Raw genomic sequence first — 26519 nt, 5'->3', positions numbered from 1 at the left:
TCTATGAAGTCCGACAATTCTAATAGAGCAAATTAAGCATCCTCATCTAGCTATGCCGGGGAATGATAAAAAAATGTACAGTCACGCTGCATTTATTGAACAAGAAGTACGGCTTCTGACCATCGCATTAATAGTGGGGTGTCCAAACGTCAATTCTTAGTTTTTTCATCAACGTACAATTTATGCAATTTATGTGAATCGGAACGAAAATTATTTTGGAAATTGGGGTCACCTTCTGTAAATAAAGGTGAAAAATCCTCAAAGTACCATAATCTCAGCAGCTCCTCTGTATAACATAATCGCTACCGCCATTTAGACATGACACCACTTCAGAAACAGAAGGATCAGTTATGACAAAGTAATTATATATTCTAATCGAAGGAATTGAATACTGAATGGAGCAGCCTATTCGTAGGACATAGAATGATTTATTGTTCCCATTGATTACGCGTTATTGCGCCATAAGGCGCCATGAGGATACATGTCTTGTACACCTTCTCTTATGTTGGTCCGTCATGTCAAGAAAAAATTGAAAATGACCTGCATTTAGCATTGGCCGCTTGCATGACCGGTGCTCGGACAATCATCGGAGCCTCTGGACTGCCTTTTCTTCACCTCACCTCACTACTTATCATTGTCTGAGGGTGGAGTTTCATTATATTCCGGCACACGTATCACCTTGGCTCCGGTTTGAAAGTCCGGTATACAGCGAACTGGCGAGGGGGCGCGTGCTTCTTCTGCAGCAGAATTTCTGTTTCTCGCTGCGCATGACATTATTGCACGACAGACGGCCTATATAAGGAACTCCGAGACTTACAACAGCCAGCAGTTGGCCCAGCAGCAGCTCTGAAGTCAAAATGGTAAGCTTTTCGCAAATCTATTGGTTGTCAGTGATATACCGTGACCATCTCCTATATATACTAAATGGCACTTGGTTTGGCAGTAACTTCTATAGCGCGTATTGCGCCAGAGTATAAAGCGCAAAGTTCCAATTGTATAACACTTTAAGACGAGGTAAGGAATAAACAGGTTTACATAGGCGCTTTCAACTTTAGTATATTTAGGTAGGTGATTTTCAAGCGTTAAATGCATCTGGTGAAGCTGTACAGGCTATCGAATTCATAGAGAGAAGTGAAAATTAACGCTCAAAACAAATACCAAGCACTCTTTTCAAGCGGCGTGCTTGTATTCCAAAATTAAATGTTTCTATTGTGTAATTATATTATTTCAGAACAATATGTCTGCAGTACCTTGGCGAATGCCATTAATAAACAAAGCTTCATGATATTAAAATTTTGGGAAAGACCGCAATTTGTGTCAACGGCTTTTGTTCATTGCGTGGTCACCGTGACGTCAAAGCGAAAATTAAGCCAATTTCTATACATCACAAGTTTTGTGAGCAGACGTCCGAAGTGATTTTATATGGAACCTTGCTCTATACTCCTTTATTTTACCGTAGATTCGCGCCTGCATCGTCCTCGCCCTGGCCACCAGCGCCTTCGCTGGCTTCGTCGGCACTACCGGATACAGCGTCGGCCTGGCTGCTGGCCCAGCCGTCGCCACCGTTGCCCACGCTGCTCCAGTTGCCACCTATGCCGCTGCTCCAGTTGTTGCCGCTGCTCCAGCTGTCACCAGGGTTGCCACCACTTACGCCGCTGCCCCAGCTGTCGCCACTGTGTCCCACGCCCCAGTCACCACTGCTGTTGTTGCCCCAGCCGTCGCCTCCTACGCCGCCGCTCCAGTCGTTGCAGCTGCTCCAGCTGTGACCAGGGTTGCCACTACTTACGCAGCTGCACCAGCTTTCGCCACTGTGGCCCACGCCCCAGTCGCCACCGCTGTTGCTACCCCAGCCGTGGCCTCCTACGCTGTTGCTCCAGCCGTGACCCGTGTCGCCACCGTTGCCCACGCTGCTCCAGTCGCCACCTACGCCGCTGCCCCAGCTGTCACTACTGTGGCCCACGCCCCAGTCGCCACCGCTGTGGCCGCCCCCGTCGCCACCTACGCCGCTGCTCCAGCCGTCGCTACTGTCCACGCTGCCCCAGCCGTTGCCACCACCACCGTCCACCACGCCCCAGCTGTCGCCACCGTTTCCCACGCTGCCCCTGTTGTCGGTGCTTACCACGCCGCTCCAGTCTACGGCTACGGCGTCGGTACCCTTGGCTACGGCGTTGGCCACTACGGCTACGGCCACGGTCTCCTCGGCTATGGCCTGAACTACGGCTACGGTCTTGGCTCTCCCTTCGACTACACCACCCTTCTCCGCAGGAAGAAGTGTAAGTCCCGTAGTCTGTCTCAGTCGGCAAAATATTTGTTATGCTAATTCACTCTCGTAAATTTTGAACTTCCTCTGCTCACTGCTATAGAGTACTGCAGAAAAACTGATTAGAACATTAGGTTTCACACATTTCTCTTAAAAATCTAGGTTCATAGTTATAGCAAAACTGTTAAGAACGAACTTAGGCATAAGTTTATTCTGGGTTAGACGCTATGTCCTAAATTTCTAGGTCGCTACGGTTAACGTGGAAGTTAGTCGAGATTCTTTTTTTTTTCAGGCAAGTTAACTGTGTTCTACTTTTGTTTTATGATACTATGTTATCGTAACTGCTTTCTTGCATTCTGGTTTTGGTGTTCGCGGGAATAACAACATGCACGAGGGACATTTCCATTGCGTTATAGCGTGTTTATTTTTTTCTGTTTCAGAAATCTTCGCCATACCCGAAATTTCTACAGTTGCTTTCACAGACGAAACTATGTGTACATGTCGCTTCTCCAGCGCGATTGGAAGATTCTATTGGTTGAAATAAAATTATTTATTCTCCTATTTTATGGGCCACTGTGTTTTTACTTACAGTATCTTTATCTTACACAACGACAAACTCTATGAGCACTCGTAGAACGGCTTCCAAAGCTAGACCCGCGTAGAGAGCTCTGTAAAAGAGCATTGGGAGGAAATGAACTAGAGTGAAGATAGCCCGCCAACCAAAACATCTGCCAACCTGTCTCAGGCATTTTGTCCCGGTTTATACAACTTTTAACCCACTGCTTGTTTCCATCTGTCTGCCCCAATCTTGAAATTGTGTTTTACACACAAAATGACTCGTTAGCCATTTCCTTGGTCACTTCCTTTAGTGCTGTTCCGGTTACAGTTATTGCGTTACCAAATAAATCTCGGATTCAGACGCGTGTGATGAAATGGCATGCCACTTCAGGGAAAACGCTGTCACTACTTTCTTGTGGGAATTATGCGTGATTTTAGTTTGGCTGGATGTCTGACATCCATCACAAACTTTTTTAAATGTGAAGCATTTCTTGGCAAACATTTGTTATTTTGAAATTATCCATCTAGTAAATTATGGCAAGAGTGTATGACAAACATAAGTGGTAGGTCATGACATGATAGGGAAGACATGCGTGCCATGTAGGTCATGCAGCAACCCCCAACGTCCTGATATGTACCAAAATTGGCATGGTAGCATACGAGTGTATGACGCACATAAATCATAGGTCATTACATGTGTGTGATGTAGATAGTGAAGCAGTAACATACGTATTAGCGTCTACAAAAATTGGCATAGTCTGACAAGAGTGTATAACGAACATATATAACAGGTAATGACATGAATACCATGACATGAGTTTCAAGTACGTCATGAAACAGCCGCCCAAGTCTTGGTGCTCTGACGTCCGTTTCGTTAACACTGTAGACTCCCAGCAGAGTGCTTCGCATAACATCGATTCCAACAGGCATGACATCTGCCGGTATACTTGGTTTCTTGATAAGCACAGAAGTTCAAGTGTTATGTTACTTGAATGTATCTATCGAGTAACGACCGCATACATAAAACAAACGCTATTGATTTTATTGAATTTTTTATTGGGTACCTCTCAATAGGTGTGCGTTCTGGTTTATTTATTCAGATAGAAAATTCGCAGGAGCGCAGACACCAAATTTAGAGGTCAAATTGAAGTATAGCTTGAGGTTTGCGTGCACACGAGGAAAATTACTGACCGCGGACGGTAAGTTTATTTACTTCAAGTTTGAATTCTATAACTGAAACCTGGCTCCTTTCACGGGACTACAAGCGAAAGCCATCATGGAAGCGTCATGTTTTGGGGCAAAAGAATGGGACGGTTAAGACGCTTGTGGACGCGTTTTGAAAGCGGCTGCACGTTCGTTTGCGAAAACACGGTCGCGTGGACACCGAAGAACGCCTCTCCCACCAAGCTCCGTCGTCGACGAACGTGGTCGCATGTGTGAAGGGGTGAGTTCGTAGTTGTCAGTGCTTGGTGACTCATTTGTGACATCGGATATCACGATTAGCGTCACTACGTGGTATCCGCCCAAACTGGCGGGAACTTGCAATCCGTATGTATGCGATAGAAATGGCTTTATATTAAAAAACCGGCAGATCCCATGCCCAGTGGGAATTGATGTTATGTGAATCAGAGCGCTGGGAGCCTGACAAGTCAGGAAACGCACATGCGAGCACCACGACGTAGGAGGCGGTTTCATGTCCTAGATGACATGAATGTCATGGCATTGATGTCATCAATTACAAATTAGGTTCGTCATACACTCTTGCCATAGTGTGCTAATTTTGTTACATTCCAAACGTAGGCGGCAGTTGCATGACCTACTTGGCACGCTTCTCACGACATTCATTTCATGACCTATCATTTCTGTTCGTCATGCACTCTTATCATACTATGCCAATTTTGGTACACGACAACTACGTCTTTTTACCATGAGAATACAATGATGTAGTTGGTGGTTTCACGATCTACATGTCGCACATCTCGTGACCGATCACTTATGTTCCTCTTACACTCTAGTCATGCTATACCAATTTTGGTACATAAAAGGTTAACGAAACGACTAGGGTATCAGCAAGACGCAGGCGGCTAGACAGATACTCTCAAAGTGGCAAATGTTCGCCAGGAAATGCTTCCCGTTTTAAATTGGCGACATGATCGTGCCTATGCTGGGCGCTGTTTGGTGCTCTTGAGGCTGTGTAAATAAGGAGAAAAAAAAATCATCGGATAATTAGGTATCTGTGCTTCTTTATGTCGACTTCGTTTTATTGCGTACATTCACCCAGCATTATTACTAGACGCATTTACGAGAACGGGTGGAGCCAGCCGCGGATGTCGCTTTGTGGATTTGGCGCAAATTATTTTTATTTATTTACAGGTATACTGAAGTCTAAAAGAAGACCAACCAGGTGGTATTCTTTAAAGATAATATGATATTAGTTTCTCAATGTCCAAATATATCAAAAACAATATAATACTCGCACAGAACAAGAATGGATGAACACATTACAATTACAAGGTGGAACACACGCCACACCGTATATAAAGGGCGGACACAGCGTGCTCAAGTGCGGTGACCTTATCTGATAATAAGACACTGGCAGGTAAGGCATTCCACTCGTGTACTGAGCGTGGGAAAAGAATGAATATTTAAAAAGATATTGCCTAAGAAGAATAAGGAAGTAAGTTGCGAGAACGACAATGATGAGTAGCGCGGGCTGCAAACGGCTGAATATATTTTCGGGTGTCAAGGCGAAATGAACCTTCACAGGCACGTACCCAGAAGTGGAGGGCGCCTCCCCCCCCCTCTAAATTAAACGGCATACCCTTCGCCATCTTACACCACAACTCCTCACACACATTCCTAAAGCGCTGACAAATCAGTCTTTTCGGCGGTCAACATTTTGCTCCTTTTACAGCGAGAGCTGTATATGACTAACCTTACATAGTTTTTTCGCCATCCGTCAAAAGAAAAAAAATCATCATGTGGGCTGATCCTGGTGATAGTGAGAGAGAGAGAGAGAACAACGTTAGTAAATATGCCTGCAGAGTCGGTTAGGCTCCCTCCACGCAGGGAGGACAAGCTTTTACCGCGACGCGGCCACTACGTCAGTCTCGTGCATTGTGCTCCTCGAGGTCTTGGTTCCTCGCTACTTCCGCGGATCCGAGAGGGCCGCCATCCCCTTCCTGGGGGTGCTGCCCCCCTTCTCCTCGGTTTCGCGAGGTCGCTGCCTCTCTAGAGCTGCCGAGACCTGCTGGACGGCCTTTAGTTGTGTATCTTGGTCATAGGTCCTCGTTGCAGCCTCTAGCCGCGGCGGGATCGTCGTCTTCTCACTGGCTTCTCGTGGATTTCTACTACAGTCCCAAAGGATGTGAGCCGCGGTGGCTCTCTCCTTAGCGCACAGTCTACACACGTCACTCGCGTACACGCTCAGACACACGTGCTTAGCTAGCACCGGGGTGAGCAGGGACCCCGTCTGTAATTGCCTGTATAACACTGCCTCCTCCCGGGTAAGCCCTGGGTGAGGTGGCGGCATAGTCTGTCTGTTAAGTCTGTACCACTTCACTATTTCATTGAAGGTGGTCATCATGTCCTTGGCACTGCACCGCGACCAACACTCCGAGTCGGCCGTGCTTGCAGCTGCGCGGTTGGTTAGTCCTCGCGCGGCCGAGTTGGCCGTCTCGTTGTGGTTCACGTTGCCGCGTTCCCACACGTCACTGCCCATGTGGGCCGGAAACCACTTGATCACCACAGCGCTTTTGCGTCCGATGTCTTCGGCCTTGCGCAGTATGCGCGCAGCCTCACTACATACCCTACCCTTGGCGTAGTTCTTCACTGCCGTTCTAGAGTCACACAACACTGTAGTGCATCCGGGGTCGGAGACGGCCAAGGCGATGGCCACCTCCTCCGCCCGGTGTGCCTCTCGAGTCCGGACGCTCGCCGCGGTCTTCGTTGCACCCGTCGATGCCCCGACAGCCACCACCGCGTATGCGTCGCTGCTCCCTCGATACTCCGCCGCGTCCACGTAGATGGCGCCTTCTTCTCTGGCGTGGAGGTCCACAAGAGCCCTGGCCCTCGCCAACCTCCGCTCCTTGTTGTGCTCGGGGTTCACGTTCCTCGGGATCGGGCAGACCCTGAGCTTTCTGTTGATGCTATCCGGTATAAGCACGTCTTTCTGCTGCTCGCCTTCCCTCGGCTCGAGGCCAAGGTCCCGCAGTATCTTTCTTCCGGTTCTTGTTTCAGAGAGACGCTCGAGTTGCGCCGTTCTCTGTGCTTCGGCTATTTCGTCCAGCGTGTTGTGGACTCCCAGCGCCATGAATTTTTCGGTGCTCGTGCTTCCGAGGAGGCCGAGTGCCGCCTTATACGCCTTGCGTATGGTGGCGTCTATCTTGTTACGTTCGCTCGGCCTCCAGTTGTGGGAGGCGGCCACGTACGTTATGTGGCTAACTGCGAAGGATTGAACGAGCCTAGTCAGGCTCTCCTCCTTCATCCCCGCTCTTCTGTTGGACACCCTCTTGATGAGTCTCATTGCCGCGGCCGCTTTGGCCGCGAGCTTGTTGACCGTTTCACCGTTGACTCGATTTCGCTGGATGAGCAGCCCGAGCACTCGAATCTTCTCGACCACCGGTATCACTTGTCCTCCCGCTGTCTTGACCGTGATCTTGGGTCGCTCGTACTTGACTTCCATGTTCTTTCTTTTCCTGCCCGCTCCTGTCGGTGGAATCACAAGCAGTTCTGACTTGGCCGGGGAGCAAACGAGTCCAGACCCGCCCAGCTGCTCCTCGATGGCATTGACCGCTTCTTGCAGCCTTGTCTCGATGTGTCCGTCGCTTCCTCCCGGTACCCATAGCGTAACGTCGTCGGCGTAGATGGTGTGCCGGACTCCCGCTACTCTTTCTAGCCGGTTGGCCACCCCGATCATCACGAGGTTGAAGAGAAGCGGGGAGATCACCGAGCCCTGCGGAGTTCCGACGCTGCCCAGCTTCTTCTCTTCGAGCTGCAGGTCTCCCGCGCAGATTTCGGTGGTCCGTTCCGTCAGGAAGTCTTTGATGTACTGGTATGTCCTTCTGCCCATGTTTAGTCTGGATACTTGGACCAGGATAGCCGAGTGCCTCACTTTATCGAAGGCGCTCTGCAAGTCCAGCCCGACTATGGCTCTGTTGTCCTTGGTGCCCATCGTATCGTCGATGATCTCGTTCTTCAGTAAGATCATGGCGTCTTGCGTCCCGAGCTTCTTCCGAAACCCGATGATAGAATTTGGGTAAAGCTCCGATTCTTCCAGGTAACGCTGCCACCAGTTCATGAGAACGTGCTCGAGAACCTTTCCCACGCACGAAGGGAGCGAGATCGGCCTGAGGTTCTCTATGTTGGGCGGCTTGCCAGGCTTGGGGATGAGGATCGTCTTGGCTGCTTTCCATTGCTTGGGCAGCCTTCCTTCTTTCCAGCACTTGTTGTAGAAGTTCGTGAGCGTTTCGATGGCCGCTTCGTTGAGGTTCTTGAGCGCTCTGTTGGTCTCTCGATCGGGACCCGCGGCGGACCTGCCATTGAGATCCTGCAGGGCAACTCTGACTTCCCATGTCTGGATGTCTCGATCTAGCGTCTCGTTCTCGTTACCTTGGTAATCCGGGTGTCTTTCCGTGGGGGTGGTCGGTAGGTACTTGGCGTCCAAGCGCCCCTTGACCTCGTCCTCCCCGTGTTCACAGATTGCCTTGTGTAGGATTCTGGTCAGGTTGTTGTGTTGATGGCCCTTGGTCTTGGTTTCGTCGAGGAGGTGCCGCAGCATGTTCCACGTCTTGCCCTTGTGCATCTGTCCGTCGGCTTCGTTGCAGGCCTGCAAAAAGGGCCAAACTCAATGGCACATACCCATGTGGGCTCGGGAGCCTATAACGTGCCCTTCGAATCTTGGCGATGGGCCCTCGTACGGGGAGAGCTTAACGCCTCCTTCACGTCCACGGCGGGCCGGCCCAGCAATGCACTACCGTCGGGCCGACCCGCGGCAGAGGTGAAGCACTTTGCTTTTTCTTCGAGAGCTTTGACGGTCGTCAGCTATCGCTGCCATTCCATCTTCACAGAGTGGAATGGAATTTTTCACTCCTTTTGGATGGCGGTAGTTATCGGCATCTCCTAGGGCGTGAAGGTCAGTTTTCTCATCGATTCGGTGCCCGAGCAATTAACTCGAGAGGAGTTCAGTTTTCACCTTCTATTCAACGATCATGCACATCGCGGTTGCTTTGTTAGTTCAACCTTTGTTTAGACTGATCCAGGGACCAGGAAAGGAATTCGGTTCGTAGTCAGCTGGACTGTATGCTCGCGGAACGAGTTGCGCGCAGGAGAAAATGCCAGCTGCGTTAAACTTTTCCTTTTGTTTTATTATTCCCTCGAGTGACTGCTCGCCACGACCCTGGCAGATCCTCGGGAGCATATACCCGCGATATGGGTTAGATAACGTGCAAATTAAAATACTGCGAAATAGCGTCCATCATCAGAACATGTAATAAACGTTAAAACCATAAGCAATATGATTGTGAGCCGTTATCTCCTCTGACTTTTCCCTAATTGTACAGCAATTTTCGTGCAAAAATTGGCAACTGGGAGGAAGTGCCGCAAGAAGATGAGAAATTAAGCGATCTACAAACGCAGAAAGCCAAGGAAACAGCCAAATAGGAAGGACGAGCGAAAATTAACAAGTTTAAGAGTTCTTTGTGAAAATATTCATAGATCAACATCTCTTTATTTGAAAAGGAAATGGAAAAAACGCTACCGGAAGTGGAGAATAATTCCGTGTGTTCTGAATTACGCTTGTACAGTTATCAGTCGAGCCACCTGACGTAGACACTTCTCTGCTGGGCTAATGTGAGCGTTTTTCCAACCTTCCGCTGTGGCCGCAGTACGTTTAGAACCACAGCGTCCGGCGCACTACGTGGTTGTACGGGACTGGTGACCACGGATCGTTACGCGCTTGCCAAACAACAACACCAGTTGGTTTTGTTTGTTTGTTTTTGTTTGTTTGTTTATTTATACTGTCAGTCCAAGGATGGACCATTACAGGAGTGGATAGAAATACAACAACACATATACAAAATATCGGTACATGTTGAACAATGAATAATGCAATAGCAGTATCTGTAAAAAGTGACATGCAGTGATCAAAGACAAAACACTCGTAATATGCGCATCAGAAACAAATGCTATGATGCAGTCATATCCGGAAAAATAAGATTCTCTAAACCAGCAGTAAAAGCACTGACAGAGGAACATGTGACAAGTGGATTGGGTAATTCGTTCCATTCCTTGATCGCCCTAGGAAAGAAACTATACTTGAATATATCATTCCGTGTAACTGGCGGGTTTATGTATAAACTGTGCTTGTGTCTGGAGCGTTGATCTGGTGAAATTATACAGAAATCAGTGAAATTAAGTTTAACCTGGTTATGAACAATTAGGTAGAAAAATTTCAGCCGGTCAAACTTAGTCCTTAGTTCTAAAGCGGAGAGGTTTGCGCGTCTGCATAGTTCAGTAGGAGAGTGCACGCGCTGATACTTATTAAATATGAACCTGGAGGCGAGTCGTTGAACTCTGTCCAATTTATGACGGTTGGTTACAGTGTGTGGGTCCCATACAATGTTAGCGTATTCAATAATTGGCCTTACTAATACCTTATATGCCAAGCTTTTCACTTCAGGAGTTGCGCTGTACAGTCTTCGCCTGAGACTCCATAAGACTTTATTTGCTCTGCTACACACCTGATTGATATGCGCATTCCATCTCAAATCTTGAGTAAATATTAGTCCTAGATATTTATATTCTGTTACTCTTTTTAGTTCCTGTGGTCCTATGCTGTATTTGTACCGCAAAGGCACCTTCTTTCTTGTTATGGTCATACAAACTGATTTTACTGGGTTCAGTGACATTTGCCATTCATTACACCATTTTAATATTCTTTGTAAATTGTTGTTAAGTTCTAACTGGTCACTTAAAGATCCGATCCTATTGTAAATGACGCAGTCGTCTGCAAACAACCTTAGTGGAACAGTTATATCGGAAGGCAAATCATTAATAAATATAAGAAATAAAAGGGGACCCAGCACACTGCCTTGGGGTACTCCAGACAAAACTGGTTTGGGCATGGATTTAATTTTGTTTATTTCAACATACTGCTCACGAGACTGAAGGTAGGATTTAAGCCACTTAGTAATATTTGGATTTCTAAATATTTCATTCGTTTTTAAGAGAAGTTTAGGATGCGATACTTTGTCGAACGCTTTGGCGAAGTCTAAAAAAATTAGGTCGACCTGTCCTCGGCAATTTAAAGTTTGTGAAAGATCGTGAACGGTTTGAACAAGCTGCGTTATTGTAGACAACCGCTTGCGAAAGCCATGTTGTGCTGGTGATAATAACTCGTAAGCTTCCAGGTAATTAGACAGATGTTTACAAACTATATGCTCAAGTAGCTTGGAGCAGGTACTCGTAAGAGAAATAGGCCTGTAGTTTCCTACCTCAGATGTGCTCCCACTTTTGTGAACTGGAATTATTTTAGCTTGCTTCCAGGCTGTAGGAAATGTTCCCTGGGTGAGCGAAGATTGAAAGACTATGGTAAGATATTTAGCAACCCATGGAGCATATCTACATAGGAACTCATTCGGGATGCCATCGGGGCCGGGGGATTTCTTAATGTTAATGCTCAGAAGAAGGTTCAGGACTCCTGCCTCGTTGATGAGAAGGTCAGATGCTGAAGGGCGGTCAGAGGTGTCACGAAAGTACGGAAGTGTGCCATCATCACTGGTGAACACGGAGGAAAAAAAGGAATTGAAATTTTCTGTGCGTTCTTGGTTAATCATTTCATCCTCGTCTTTGTGTTGTTTTTTAGAAGGGTTCACATATCTCCAAAATTTACTAGGTGCATTATGAAGGAAATTTTTCAGTGTTACATTGAAGAATCTCTCCTTGGATTCCTTGATCAGACGGTTTAAGTCGAGCTTCATGTTATGAAGCAAAGTCTTGTTTTGGGCGCTAGGATCTCGAGAACAAGCTTTTCGTTTCCTTTTTATCCTCCGTTTGACATGTATGATTTCCCTTGTAATCCATGGGTTATTTCGTTTACATTTTTTGACGCTTATAGGGATAAATCGCGTAATGCAATGCATCGTAACCTTGGAAAAAAAGTCCCAGAGATCGTCAGTGCCACCATTGGATTCATAAACAGACATAAAATTATCAAACGACCTTTCAAGGTAATCCAAGATGCTAACATCATCAGCAGCTTGAAAGTTTAGATATTGGATGCTTGAATCCTGGTGCAAAGGGTACGATGACATGTTCATGGACAGAATAATCATTTTGTGGTCAGATAGCCCTTCATCAACAAGACAGTCAATCACATGCGGTGTCAAAGCATTTGATATTAGCATAAGATCAAGTACAGATGACCTTGTTGCACACTCCCTAGTATATTGGTTAACAAGCTGGGTTAAATTGTATGAATATATTAGATCCAAGAACAACTCAGAAGATGTAACATCTGTGTCACCGGCTACATATGAATCCCAATCAATAGCCGGGAGATTAAAATCACCTAGTAACAGTATGCTATCTTGCTCTTTCACGTGTGTTTCCATGAATTCTCTTAGCAGCATAATGTGTTCTACTGGGGAGTTCGGAGGCCTGTATACCGCTCCGATGAATACAGTGCGATTATTCAATTTTGTAGTGATCCATACAGCCTCAATATTTCCTGTTACTTCTAAAGTGGAAAATATGATATTTCGTTTCACCAAAACGGCCACGCCTCCGCCTCTTCCATCTCGATCCCTCCTAACCAGCGAATATCCGGGTGGCGCGATATCGCTATCGAGAATATTTTTATGCAACCAGGTTTCAGTGATTACAGCAATGTCAGGAGCATGATCAATAACTAGAGCTTCAAGCGCATGCGCTTTGTTTATCAGGCTTCTTGCATTTACGTTGATTATTTTGAAACCAGCATGTTGGCCCTGCATGCGTCAATTATCACTTGCTCCTGCATCAGTTCGCAGTTTGCACCTTTCATCACGTTCTTCATTCCAGCTGTACAGCGTATTGTTTACTTTTAATTTATCAAAAAGCAGCTTTACCTTCTTTCCTGCCTTCTTCTCCTCACTCGCCGAGGCCCATAGCTTTTTTCTTATTCCCTGTACTCTTTTAGAGAAATCTTCGCTTACGCTGTAATCTGTGTCTCTCAGTTTTGTGCAGTTCTGCAGAACTGTCATTTTATCCCTATAGTCTGCCACCCTCAGGATAACTGGTCGAGTTCTACCAGAAATCCTCCTGCCTAACCTATGAATTCGTTCAATAGAAGATACATTCACTTTCAGAGTAGCGCTGAAGATTTCGTCCTTTACTTTGCTTAATAGAGTCTCTTCGTTTTCGTGGTCCTCTTCTTTAATTCCTCTAATGATAAGATTATTTCGTCGTGAACGATTATCCAGATCATCCAGATGTTTGACCAGAGTAGATGTTCCAACGCTGTGGTCAGCTACAATTCCCTCAAGAGTTGCGAGCCTGTTCCGAGTCTCGTCTAAGCTTTGTACCTTACTCTCGATAAGAAGAATCCGACTCTGCATGTCTAGTATTCTTGTTTCAAACGAGTCTTGCTTGTCTTGAACCGCCGTGAGTTTGAACAAAATGTCTTGCTGGTTTTGGAGCATTTCCCTGCACATTACTTCTGTTATTGGACCTGGATTTTTCTCCACGTCCCCAGAGAGACTCAACAACAGGGCCGCAATAGAAAAACAGTCGCTTATACAGTCAACGACAGCCTGTGGACACGGCAGCACTATAAGACCAAGAACATCACTACGGAAGCCATATTTTCGGTTACCAACCTGCATGAACAGCGGTACGTCAGGCGACATCGTCACGGCGGTGCTGCCGTGTCCACTGAAGCTGGTAGGCGAAGGGCATGCTTTTATAGCATACAGCTGATCCCTTCTGGGCATGCGTCCTGACGTCATCGTGCCCCCAGATGGCGAGTCGAAAAGACCATTCACGTGTCGATGCCCCTGGATGCTGGTGAGGTCAGCAAACTGGCCGAAGTATCCGCCTGCGCAGAAGTGTCGTGGCTGGCCAGCATGGTAGCGAAGCATGTTGTTTCCAGCGTCGAAGGGTTTCGCAGCGCCTCCAGCGATGAGACTAAGGCATGCGCAGAGAACCTGCATGAACAGCGGTACGTCAGGCGACATCGTCACGGCGGTGCTGCCGTGTCCACTGAAGCTGGTAGGCGAAGGGCATGCTTTTATAGCATACAGCTGATCCCTTCTGGGCATGCGTCCTGACGTCATCGTGCCCCCAGATGGCGAGTCGAAAAGACCATTCACGTGTCGATGCCCCTGGATGCTGGTGAGGTCAGCAAACTGGCCGAAGTATCCGCCTGCGCAGAAGTGTCGTGGCTGGCCAGCATCGTAGCGAAGCATGTTGTTTCCAGCGTCGAAGGGTTTCGCAGCGCCTCCAGCGATGAGACTAAGGCATGCGCAGAGAACCTGCATGAACAGCGGTACGTCAGGCGACATCGTCACGGCGGTGCTGCCGTGTCCACTGTTTTGGCACTTAAATTGGTAGAACAGTAATCGAAGTATCCTAAAGAAGAGTGATTGCTACGCAAGCATATATTTTTCTATAGTTCTTCAAGGGCTAATTCAAAAAATGCTACTACAAATTTTTATTTCATACCTTCTGTTGTTTTCTTGTTATTGGCAGTGTTCTTCCTGTGCTTCTGTCATGCGCGAGTCTATTTCATGTGGTTCCTTGTTTGCCAAGTAAAGGAGAGGTGTATCTCACAGGCGTCTCTGTGAGGTACCCCCTATTTCCATTCCCTCTTGCGAATTTACGCATCTTTATGGAGAACGCTGATAATTATTCACATTTGTGCCAGTAAATGTAAATGTGCCAGTGAACCCATCCCCCGTCATTTTTACAGAAAGTGTTGCCTTGGGTTGCACCCCCCCCCCCCGAAAAAATATCCTGGATACGTGCCTGCACCTTCACATAGATTGTAAAGGAAATTTACCCTGTGATTTTTCTTCGATGCTCCAGTGTGGTATAGTGCCATTGACGCGCATAAGTGGTGATGGCGAATCAGTTGACCTAAATTTATTGAAAATAAAAGCAACAGCACGCCTTTGCACTATCTTCAATCTATGTTTATGTTTATTGTAAACTAGATCCCATGCAATGCTTCCATACTCTAATTTTGGTAAAATGAAAGTGTTGAGAGCTGGAAGCTTGGCCTCAGGAGGCGCCGAGTTGAACTTGTGTCTTAAGAAACTGAGCTTGCGGTTTGCAGACGCGCAAGCATCATCGACATCCCTGAAGCAGGAAAGAGTATTGCTTACGGTAAGTCCCACATACTTGTAGTCGCTGACTTCTCTTATTAGAGAATCGTTTATAGCGTAGGTGAAGCGGACATGATTTTTCTTTGTTCGTTACGCATAGTTTTTTACGCATGTAGTTACGCATAGTAGCACAGTTTTCTCTGAATATAACTTCATCGACCATTCTAAACACAATTTGGTAATACCTCCATGACTGTTACTTAAACTGGATTGATGTTGGTGGCCCACCACCCTACGAAATATCACTCAGTGATCAGGGAAAAACCTAATGTAAATATTGGGATCCATAGCCGAAGTAATGTCATTGATATACATTAAAGATTGAATGCGGCCGAGTTCGCTGCCCTGTGGTACACCAGAGGTAACTGGTAAGAACGTAGAGGGGAAACCATTCATATATATGAATAAAATTCTGTTGGCCAGGTATGAGCCTATCCAGTTGACTAAAAAATATGCAAGACGGAACGTCTGAAGTTTTCTAACAATTTTTCCGCGCGGTACAGTGTCGAACGCCTCAATAAAATCAAGCAGTAATTTCTCCACCTGTCCCCTAGAGTGGAAAGCCAGTGCCAGTTCGTGAATAATAGTTACAAGCTGCGTGTTATTTGATAAACCCTTACTCAAACCATGGTAGAATTCGGAAATTAAATCATTAGCTTCAAAAAATTTGTTAATAAAGTGAGCGATAACGTGTTTTAGTGTTTTGTAACAAATGGAGGTTAGGGAAATGGGTCTGTAGGTTTCTGAATGCAGAACATCGCCTTTCTTTTGAATTTCGATCACCCTCGCCACACACCAATCATCAGGCAATATAGCAGAGGTCAAAGATAGGCTGAAGATAGTTGTCAGGATATGAGATCGGTTCAGCATATCGACGCAAGAAGACATTAGAAATACTTTCTGGTCCCCAACGCGATTTATTAATGCTTAATATCCAAGACAACACATTTCGTACGATTTTAAGACGTGTCCGTTGCAAGACGGGGCGTAAGGGTGTTGCGGCTCAGCATCACATGGCGAAAAACACAGATGGAAAATATTCGTTCAACTTTGGATGCGTAATTGTGGGATCAGTGATTAACGTGTCTTTATTTTTTAACTGCTCAATGTGAATCCTGTTGCCTATCATGTAACAATAAAAGCTGTCCAAGTTTGTTTTCATAATGTAGGTAAATTGACAAGAAATACCTCTGTCTGGCAGATGATAGCGCGCTTGATAACCTCCACTGAAGACTTTGAAAAAGCACTGCATTTCTTTTTTTTCTTTGTAGTCTTTTTAGACTTTGTCTCATGTGTAAAATATTTCGGTCGATGGAAGGGTTTAGGCGGTTATACCGGATGCGTTAAGTTGGGACGAAGTTTTCGATACAGCTCATAAAAACTTCCTTGAATTTGTATCATAATGTGGCCGCGTCTACTTTTGGTAGACAATCAACAATGTTCCAAAGCTCATCCAGTATTGACTGGTCGTCCGCTTTAAGGAAATATTTCACTGTCTTTAAAGCTGGCCTAGGACTTTTAAAACAATGGGAAAGCCGCCATGTTAGTAATACTAGCCAGTGGTCATATATGCAATCTTCTAGTGTGATTTCACGGTCATTTAGGCTTCTGGTAACAAAGAACAAATCTAATATATTACCACCTCGACAGCATTCACGAGTCACGCCACGTGCAAGTTCTTCCAAGTGATGTGCAACATTACGTCAAGCAGCGGATTATCCAGTCGACCGATTATGTTTTCACAAGAAAAGCTAATTGGTGGCAAGTTCAAATATCCGGTTATAATTATTTCACCGCGTACATTCCATGACATCTCGTCAATTATTTTAAGTAAAAAATGTGGAGGGGCACAAAGAGGTCTATACACTGCGCACACTGTGAAGACGGGACACCAGCCGTTTACAGTGAAGAAAGGCTTCCGTGGTCTTCTGTTTTTGTCTGGACTACTACGGGTGCATGCGTTTTACAATAACTGCAACGCCACATCCTCGGCACGACCAATCACGTCTAAATATTCGATGGGATGACGTCACTCTCATATCATCACTTATACTAGCATGAAACCATGCTTGGGTTATAGTTGTGATGTGAGGATCGTACCTGCAGAGAACACGCTCCAGCTTATCAATTTTATTCAGTAAGCTTCGAGAAATTAAATTGAGCACGCGTAGCTGTTTAAATCCACCTAGCGCACTCTGTCAAGTAGGAACATAAGATAAGTTGTTTTCAAAGATAGGAACACGCTTATTAACTACATCGTCCTAAGCAAAAATAACATTATCTTCTTTAAGTTCATCGTTTATCAACGAAATGGGTTCGCCGTTTGCTCTTTCGGCTTGAGCAGACTGCCACACAAGTTTATGCTTGCGCAGTGTGGATTTGCTGAAATAAGTTTGTATAAACAGACGGGTGTCCTTAAGCTTTCTAGCATTCCAAAGAACATTTTGTTTTTCTAAAAAGCCTTGAAAATTTAAAATGAGAGGGCGTCAATGGGATCGCCTTCCAATCAGGTGAATGAACGAGCTGCACGATACATAAAGTTTCTTCTAAACATTTCATCAATTACCATTTCTCATAAGACTGTTTCTGTTTCCCTAGTTAGATATTCCATTCCATGAATAAGAAAATTGCACTTTCGGTTACGATTTTCAAGATTCGTCATTTATCTGGCTTGTTGCTTAAGTACACTCTCCAATAAAATTATTCTGTTCTCGGGCACCTGGATTTGCGAACATTTCTTACGTACGTCTTTGAGCAAATAGTCATCTTCACGCTAAGGTCTTGTTAAAGTATTCCCAGTTTGCTTTCTTTCTGCCACTGTCTCAATAATGTCGTTAGGCTCATTTAACGTTTGCGATTGGCCTTTCAGCTGATTTGCCAAGATGTTCTCAATCATCGGGCGAGGGTTTTGCTCCACGTCCCCGCAAATCAGGAGTTTACAGGCACAAAAACAAATATGAGCAGTAAAAAGCCACCCTTGTGGGCATGGCAGAATCAATAACATAGGGTCGTCACTAGTTTACGTTGAAATATAACAAACCTGTGCAAAGAACGACATTTGTTGGTCAACGGCAATATCCCTGCGATTCAACCGTACCCACTGCCGAAGAAGTGTTGCGGAGTGTCTTTTAAGGTCCGGTCTCGTGATGTCAGCGTAGATATGTGTGATAAGTGGTCCTCGTCAAGCATGCGCAGCAACATAACCGAGGGCAAGCCAGGGGTTGGCTGACAGCAAGTGCCGTGATCGCCGTCACCTTTGTTTGCTGCTGGACAGCTTCATGCATCGATGGTGACTGGGACGGTAGGAAACAGGAAAACCTGTGCAAACAACGACAATTTGTTGGCCAACAGCGTTACATTACGTTGCCATCCTAATCACAATGTCGCGGGATGAAATCCCTGCTGCCAGGAAATGGAAGAACGCCCGTGCATTGGGTGCGTGTTATTGAAACCTACGTGGCCAAAACTAATCCACAGTCCCCACTTAAAGCGTGCCTGATAATGATAGCGTGGGGCTTCGCACGTAGAACCCCTGCAAGTACTATTAGGAAACGGCAGAGCGTAGGAGCATTGTACACATTTCAAGTGAAAAGATTCAGCAATCTTCTGGTGCCAAGGTAAGCTTCCACAGCCTACCCATTTCCTTCCAAGGCGTAGCCGGCAATTATTTTAGTACTGCGGCCAACCTGACACTTAACACGTATGCGTTCTCGCGTGCACAGCAGACACAAGAATATATTCCTCTTTCATAGGGATAAACATCGATAAATAACTGTTTGATACGCTATCGAAACCATGGCGGTGGAAGGTTCTGAAATATTTAAAGAAAGCAGCATTAAGGAAATTACTTGAAGCGTTCCGTTCTTGCAGCCCAGCGTTTCTGTAAGCAACAAACGCCATTTGTGTGCCTCAGTGGCTGTCGTCTGCTTCCTTGAGCAGCATTTTTGCCCGGTTTATTCAGCCATTCCATTAGAAGGCGGGTATCTGGGGCTTGACGTTTTATGTTCGAAATTCCAGCTTTATGAAATGTTGTCGAATGCTTCTTTGCTGAATTGTGGTCCGTTTGTGGTCATCAGCACTGTTGGTGTTGGGTGAATTGCAAAGTGAGATTTTAGTTAGAGTATTACTTGGATAGAGGTCACTAAATTCAGTTGGTTCCTTTCCCAAAATTTACTTTAGCACTCCACTGTAATCAAGAAGTTCTTTCCTTTATACTCTGAAATGTCGCACCCAACAGCCTCCCTTGAGTAGCTTGGTTCTGGATAAGGATATAGAGTTTCTCATTGCAAAAAGTGTGCTTGCTTCTAACAAACTTCACACCCTGCGATGTGGTCTTTTATTTCCGCCTTCATTCCTGGCCAAAACACGCATTCACAAGAGCGTCGTAGACAGCTCTGAATAATAAGTTGGGATGAGTGCATGGTTGCTTTGATATTTTCTCACACACTCATTGGGGCGATTAGGCGCACGTCCTTAAAAATGAGTTGATTGCTGCATGTGAAGTACATGCGCATGCCGTCGAGTAGTGTACGCTTATCTTGTGGCCAACCTGACAAGGTGATTGCTTTCAACCTTCAAAGTGATTGATCGCTCTCTGTCGCAGAGTGAATCTCCTCCAGAATTTCTTTCCTCGCAGTCAGGTATAGTGTAAGTCGTTGATGCTTTCAACTTCTTGTTTGTAGCTGTCGTTGGGAAGCAATGCATGAGAAATCGTATAAGCCAAAATAAATGTTTGCCTGATCTGTGCTCGATGACAGTGTTGTATCATTGCGTCTGAAGAGTCATGCCTTGTGGTCATATTGGAATTTGATCCAATCGTTTCTTCAGGATCACTTCAAGCGATTTGTGATTACTTATGACGTTTACTTCTCTTACGAATATTTAGGGGTGGAACTTGTTTAATGCAGGGGCGATAGCTAACATTTCCTTTTCAATCGGCGCGTAGCGGATTCTGTCGGTATAAGTGCTCTGCTGGCTATCGAGACTGGCTGCACGCTTTGAATGAGAGGTGCTGTTAGTCTAAAATGGCTTCAATCATACTGAATTTCTACGTGGATTATTGAGTCAAAGTAGGACAGAAATACAGCTTTTGTGACAGTGCCTTTTCCCTTCTGAAATTCTTTTTCTTATGGCTTTCCCCAATGCCATAGCGTGTCATTGACAGTGACTTTTCCCTATGGATTTATTACTCGCGAAATTTTCGGCAAGAATCTGGCGAGATAATTGATCATTCCGCAGAGCCGTTGTATTGCTTGGACATCGATTGCTTTTGGCATCATTTCAAGTTCTTTGATTTCGTTTGCATCTAGCTTTAGTCCTTTCTTCAGCAAGTGCCCTATTAATACGGTCGATGAGTCTATAAGCTTGCTTTTTGCTTTGTTGAGACGGATTACAATTACAACGAAAGCTGTATATGACTAAGATTCCGCAGTTTTTTTCAGCATGTGGCAACAGAAACGAACTTGGCGATTTCTAAAAAAAAAAAAACGGTGGAGCGTCCTGCGGGTGCAGCGCGGCGGTGCAGATGTCAAAATACGGAACAGATTAGTACGGTCGCTGGTATTAATAGCGTGACGTCAAGGTTGTCGATGTATATAAGCAGGAAAGGTATCGATGGGGCAAACACGTATAGTTCGTACACCCGAAGAACAACATACGCACGAGGAGTGCCAGAGGGAAGAGAAACGAGAATGTAAACGGCGCCGGCCCGAAACAGCCGCAGACTAAGAACCTTCCCGCGATGCTGAACGAAAACAAGAATCGCGAGCCCGGGCACCTCCGAACAAGAAAGGACGCCAGACTGGCAAGGCCAAAAAATGACAATAATTTCACTCTGTGACGATGGAATGGCAGCGAAAGCACTTTGCTTTTCGTTTGAGAGCTTTGACCGCCGTCAGCCCAGCACCATAGCCTCTGAGAAACTACGGCGGGTACATGCCGAGGTTGAGCGAAGGAATTGAGGTGTGCGAGGCAGTCGAGTCTGTGTTACGGCAGTCAGGTAAAGTATAGAACCGCCACGCGGCTCACCGCTTGAGGTGCCAATGCAGTAGCGAACGAAGGCGCTGGCATTATTCCGAACAACCCGCCACGACCACTTACAGGGCGACTTGTCGTGTTTCCGGGTGGTTTCAGAGCAACGTGGAAACCTTTCGCCCTGCAAACGTGTGAAGGCAACCAATTCCAAGCCGCTCTTGCGACGGCGACTCACCGTATTTCGGGGCATTTTCTGGGAAACAAAAGGATATCGTTCGCTTCTACAAACTTGTGCAGGCGCACAAGCGAGCGTCGAGTGTTCAGAGTGACTGCTTTTCCATTAGAAAAAAAGTAATTGCCCCTTCTTGGGCCCAACGATGTAATGGCGAGTCTACTGTCATGGCAGATGGCCTCAGTCGACGCTCTCGTTCTGCTCAATCCCTTCTGCCTCTCAATAGACCGGCGAGAACTCAATAGCCATGTCTCAACAGTGTCAGGACGTCGCACTACACAATTTTACCAAATAGTAAGGGTAAATCGTAAAGAAAGGCGAAGACTTCGGCATTTAGAGTGCAAGGTGATGCTTCAGAATAACTTCAGTTTAGGCTAGTTGGTGTTTACGGCATATCATATTGATCGCAAATAAAACGGAGGTAGCGGAAGAGAACGTTAAAGTAACACGGGCGGTAACTTTCACATATGATATGAAGGTAATGCTATTTATTTATTTCACAATGAAATCCAAACAAGAAAACCTTTTGCTAACCAAACACACAATAAATAACTATGCCGCGAAAGATCTTGTCTCATCCTATAGATCTCATTTTATAGACCTTGTCTCATCCTCCATGATCAGGACCCGCCCATCAACTGGATGCATAACCACATCTGGTCTCAGCCGGACCGCACCTTTCGTACTATCCAATACTCGTGTCCGCCCTCGCACGCGTTCTTTTTGGCTTGCTTGATTTGATTTCATTCGCACTTGTTTCGATTGTCATGATTTACACCGCACCAGTCAAAATCTCGCGAAATGAAAACACACATAGAGCTGCGCACGCAAAAATGATGCATCCGCTTGAATACTGGAGCTTGTGTGTGACAAAAAAAATTCGCCACGCTGATGGCGATGAAGGAGGAATTTATGAGACTAAAAGGAGGAACAACGTCGCGGTAGGCCGGCTTCTCTGAAAGAATTCGGAGTTCCACGTGACTGCGCTTGGGGAATGGCAACGGCCTGTAATAAGGCTTACTCGCCCAGCTACAATAAAATATTTCACGAGTGTCTAACACACACAACAACACTTAATTCTGCCATCGGCTGCAACAGTGCCCTTAAGTTAGTACGGTTACCCCGTCGGGCTTCACGAACATCAGTACACCTTCTTTTATGCTGCAACTCTGCATACAGCAGCATAATTTTTATTCAAAACATGGGCTTGAATGTATTAGCTGACTAGCACCTAAGGGGACACAAAGCATTTCGTATTGTTTCCTGCTTAGACTAGTGCAGTGCCCGCAACCACCAACAGAAGTCAACACGCCGCTGTTGCTACGCTTAAAAAGCGCGCTATTGTCGCCTTTGTGTCTACTAATATAACAGCGATAGGTAACACCGGCGACATATATATTTTCAGTCTTGTAAATTGGCTGATTGTAACTGTGCTCGTTGCAATGAAATAAAAAAACGCAGCTATGATTCCTGCGCCTGCACGTTTTAATGTGGAATTGGGCGGTTTCTTACATTCTTGCTGCTGGCCTCCGCCATCGACTGACACGAACGACACTAGGAATCTCCCGAACAGGCGCAATGCTGCGCAAGCTGCAACAGGCCGGGAACGGTGGCTTGCTTGTACCTGCCGGTACCGGGAACGCTGACATGTCTTGTACACCTTCGCTTATGTTGGTCCGTCATGTCAAGAAAAAAATGAAAATGACCTGCATTTAGCATTGGCCGCTTGCATGACCGGTGCTCGAACAATCATCGAAGCCTCTGGACTGCCTTTTCTTCACCTCACCTCACCACTTATCATTGTTTCAGGGTGGAGTTTCATTATATTCCGGCACACGTATCACCTTGGCTCCGGTGCGAAAGTCCGGTATACAGCGAACTGGCGAGGGGGCGCGTGCTTCTTCTGCAGCAGCATTTCTGTTTCTCGCTGCGCATGACATTAGGGCACGACAGACGGCCTATATAAGGAACTCCGAGACTTACAACAGCCAGCAGTTGGCCCAGCAGCAGCTCTGAAGTCAAAATGGTAAGCTTTTCGGAAATCTATTGGTTGTCAGTGATATACAGTGTGCATCCCCTATACTTAATGGCACTTGGTTTGGCAGTAACTTCTATAGCGCGTATTGCGCCAGAGTATAAAGCGCAAAATTCCAATTGTATTACACTTTAAGACGAGGGATGGGATAAGCAGGTTTAGATAGGCGCTTTCAACTTCAGCATACTTAGGTAGGTTATTTTCAAGCGTTAAATGCGTCTGCAGAAGATGCAGAGGCTATCTAATTCATAGAGAGAAGTGAAAACTAACGCTCAAAACAAATACCATGCACTCTTTTCAAGCGGCGTGCTTGTATTACAAAATTAAATGTTTCTATTGTGTAACTATATAATTTCAGAACAATACGTCTCCAGTACCTTGGCGAATGCCATTAATAAACAAAGGCTCATGATATTAAAATTTTGGGAAAGCCGGCAATTTATGGCAGTGGCTCTTGTTCATTTCTTGACCCGCCGTGGTTGCTCAGTGGCTATGGTGTTGGGCTGGTGAGCACGAGGTCGCGGGATCGAATCCCGGCCACGGCGGCCGCATTTCGATGGGGGCGACATGCGAAAACACCCGTGTGCTTAGATTTAGGTGCACGTTAAAGAACCCCAGGTGGTCAAAATTTCCGGAGTCCTCCACTACGGCGTGCCTCATAATCAGAAAGTGGTTTTGGCACGTAAAACCACAAGTATTATATATGTTATATTATCTTGTTCATTTCTTGCTCACCGTGCAGTCAAAGCGAAAATTAAGCCTATTTCCATACATCACAAGTTTTGTGAGCAGACGCCCGAAGTGATTTTAGATGGAACCTTGCTCTATACTCCTTTATTTTAACCTAGATTCGCGCCTGCATCGTCCTCGCCCTGGCCACCAGCGCCTTCGCTGGCTTCGTCGGCACTACCGGATACAGCGTCGGCCTGGCTGCTGCCCCAGCCGTCGCCACCGTTGCCCACGCTGCTCCAGTTGCCACCTATGCCGCTGCTCCAGTTGTTGCCGCTGCTCCAGCTGTCACCAGGATTGCCACCACTTACGCCGCTGCCCCAGCTGTCGCCACTGTGTCCCACGCCCCAGTCGCCACCGCTGTTGTTGCCCCAGCCGTCGCCTCCTACGCCGCCGCTCCAGTCGTTGCAGCTGCTCCAGCTGTGACCAGGGTTGCCACTACTTACGCAGCTGCACCAGCTTTCGCCACTGTGGCCCACGCCCCAGTCGCCACCGCTGTTGCTACCCCAGCCGTGGCCTCCTACGCTGTTGCTCCAGCCGTGACCCGTGTCGCCACCGTTGCCCACGCTGCTCCAGTCGCCACCTACGCCGCTGCCCCAGCTGTCACTACTGTGGCCCACGCCCCAGTCGCCACCGCTGTGGCCGCCCCCGTCGCAACCTACGCCGCTGCTCCAGCCGTCGCTGCTGTCCATGCTGCCCCAGCTGTTGCCACCACCACCGTCCACCACGCCCCAGCTGTCGCCACCGTTTCCCACGCTACCCCTGTTGTCGGTGCTTACCACGCCGCTCCAGTCTACGGCTACGGCGTCGGTACCCTTGGCTACGGCGTTGGCCACTACGGCTACGGCCACGGTCTCCTCGGCTATGGCCTGAACTATGGCTACGGTCTTGGCTCTCCCTTCGACTACACCACCCTTCTCCGCAGAAAGAAGTGTAAGTCCCGTAGTCTCTCTCAGGCGGCAAAGTAATTGTTATGCTAATTCACTCTCGGAAATTTTGAACTTCCTCTGCTCACTGCTATAGAGTACTGCAGAAAAACTGATTAGAACATTAGGTTTCACACATTTCTCTTAAAAATCTAGGTTCATAGATATAGCAAAAATGTTAAAAACGAACTTAGGCATAAGTTTATTCTATGTTAGACGCTATGTCCTAAATTTCTAGGTCGCTACTGTTAACGTGTAAGTTAGTCGAGATTCTTTTTTTTTCAGGCAAGTTAACTGTGTTCTACTTTTGTTTTATGATACTATGTTATCGTAACTGCTTTCTTGCATTCTGGTTTTGGTGTTCGCGGGAATAACAACATGCACGAGGGACATTTCCATTGCGTTATAGCGTGTTTATTTCTTTCTGTTTCAGAAATCTTCGCCATACCCGAAATTACTACAGTTGCTTTCACAGACGAAACTATGTGTACATATCGCTTCTCCAGCGTGATTGGAAAATTCTATTGTTTGAAATAAAATTAAATTGTTCTCTTATTGTATTGCCCACTGTGTTTTTACTTACAGTATCTGTAACTTCATCATCATCATCATCATCAGCCTGGTTACGCCCACTGCAGGGCAAAGGCCTCTCCCATACTTCTACAACAACCCCGGTCATGTACTAATTGTGGCCATGCCGTCCCTGCAAACTTCTTAATCTCATCCGCCCACCTAACTTTCTGCCGCCCCCTGCTACGCTTCCCTTCCCTTGGGATCCAGTCCGTAACCCTTAATGACCTTCCTTGCTTATTACATGTCCTGCCCATGCCCATTTCTTTTTCTTGATTGCAACTAAGATGTCATTAACTCGCGTTTGTTCCCTCACCCAATCTGCTCTTTTCTTATCCCTTAACGTTACACCTATCATTCTTCTTTCCATAGCTCGTTGCGTCGTCCTCAATTTGAGTAGAATCCTTTTCGTAAGCCTCCAGGTTTCTGCCCCGTAGGTGAGCGCTGGTAACAGACACAATGACAAACTTACACAATGACAAACTGTATGATCACTCGTAGAACTGCTTCCAAAGATTGACCCGCATGGAAAACACTCCGAAATACAGGAGCGGTGGGAGGCAAATGACAGTGATAGACTCACAAACCGAAACATATGGCAGCCTGTGTCAGACACTTTATCCCGGTTTAGACAACTTTCAGCGCGCAGTTTGTTTCCAACTGTCTGCCCCACTCTTCAAATTGTGAGTTACACACAAAATGTCTCGTTTGTCATTTCCTTGCTCACTTTTTTGCGCTGTACCCTTTACAGGCGTTTCTTTACCAACTAATTTACCAACTTTACCAACTAAAGCTAAATCTAAAATGCGTGATTTTTGTCTCTCTGGATGTCTGATATCCGCCGCGTAACTTCTTAAATGTGAAGCATTTCTTG

At 46.3% G+C, this 26519-nt stretch overlaps 2 protein-coding genes across 4 annotated transcripts; one reads left to right on the top strand and one right to left on the bottom strand.

Moving 5' to 3' along the window:
- Positions 1-784: 784 nt before the first annotated feature.
- Positions 785-25606, top strand: LOC142576110 (uncharacterized). Of its 3 annotated transcripts, none has more exons than XM_075686064.1 (3): positions 785-860; positions 1460-2273; positions 25509-25579. In XM_075686064.1, coding segments are annotated over exons 1-3 (819 nt in total). In that variant the 5' UTR covers positions 785-857; the 3' UTR covers positions 25511-25579. The 3 variants fall into 3 exon arrangements, with proteins under 3 accessions (XP_075542179.1, XP_075542177.1, XP_075542178.1); XM_075686062.1 differs by lacking the exon at positions 25509-25579 and adding an exon at positions 2701-2792; XM_075686063.1 differs by lacking the exons at positions 785-860; positions 1460-2273 and adding exons at positions 23336-23411; positions 24269-25082 and having other exon boundaries at positions 25509-25606.
- Positions 5964-14358, bottom strand: LOC142573814 (uncharacterized). Its single transcript, XM_075683063.1, has 2 exons — positions 13675-14358; positions 5964-8645 (listed from the first exon to the last, which is right to left on the bottom strand). Exons 1-2 carry the CDS (start codon positions 14356-14358, stop codon positions 5964-5966), a joined length of 3366 nt encoding a protein of 1121 aa, XP_075539178.1.
- Positions 25607-26519: the final 913 nt, after the last annotated feature.

The sequence above is a fragment of the Dermacentor variabilis genome, chromosome 3 (genome assembly GCF_050947875.1).
Source record: "Dermacentor variabilis isolate Ectoservices chromosome 3, ASM5094787v1, whole genome shotgun sequence".
Lineage (NCBI taxonomy): Eukaryota > Metazoa > Arthropoda > Arachnida > Ixodida > Ixodidae > Dermacentor > Dermacentor variabilis.
The sequence above is the reverse complement of the archived record's forward strand: the minus strand, read 5'-3'. Positions and strand labels throughout refer to the sequence as shown.

What these genes read in the sequence shown, in the direction of transcription:
- LOC142573814 (XM_075683063.1), bottom strand. Translation starts at nt 14,358, where the DNA reads ATGTCGCCTGACGTACCGCTGTTCATGCAGGTTCTCTGCGCATGCCTT. An exon ending in ACGTACCGCTGTTCATGCAG is followed by an intron (nt 8,646 to 13,674) that starts GTTGGTAACCGA and finishes CCCTTTTTGCAG; the next exon opens with GCCTGCAACGAAGCCGACGG.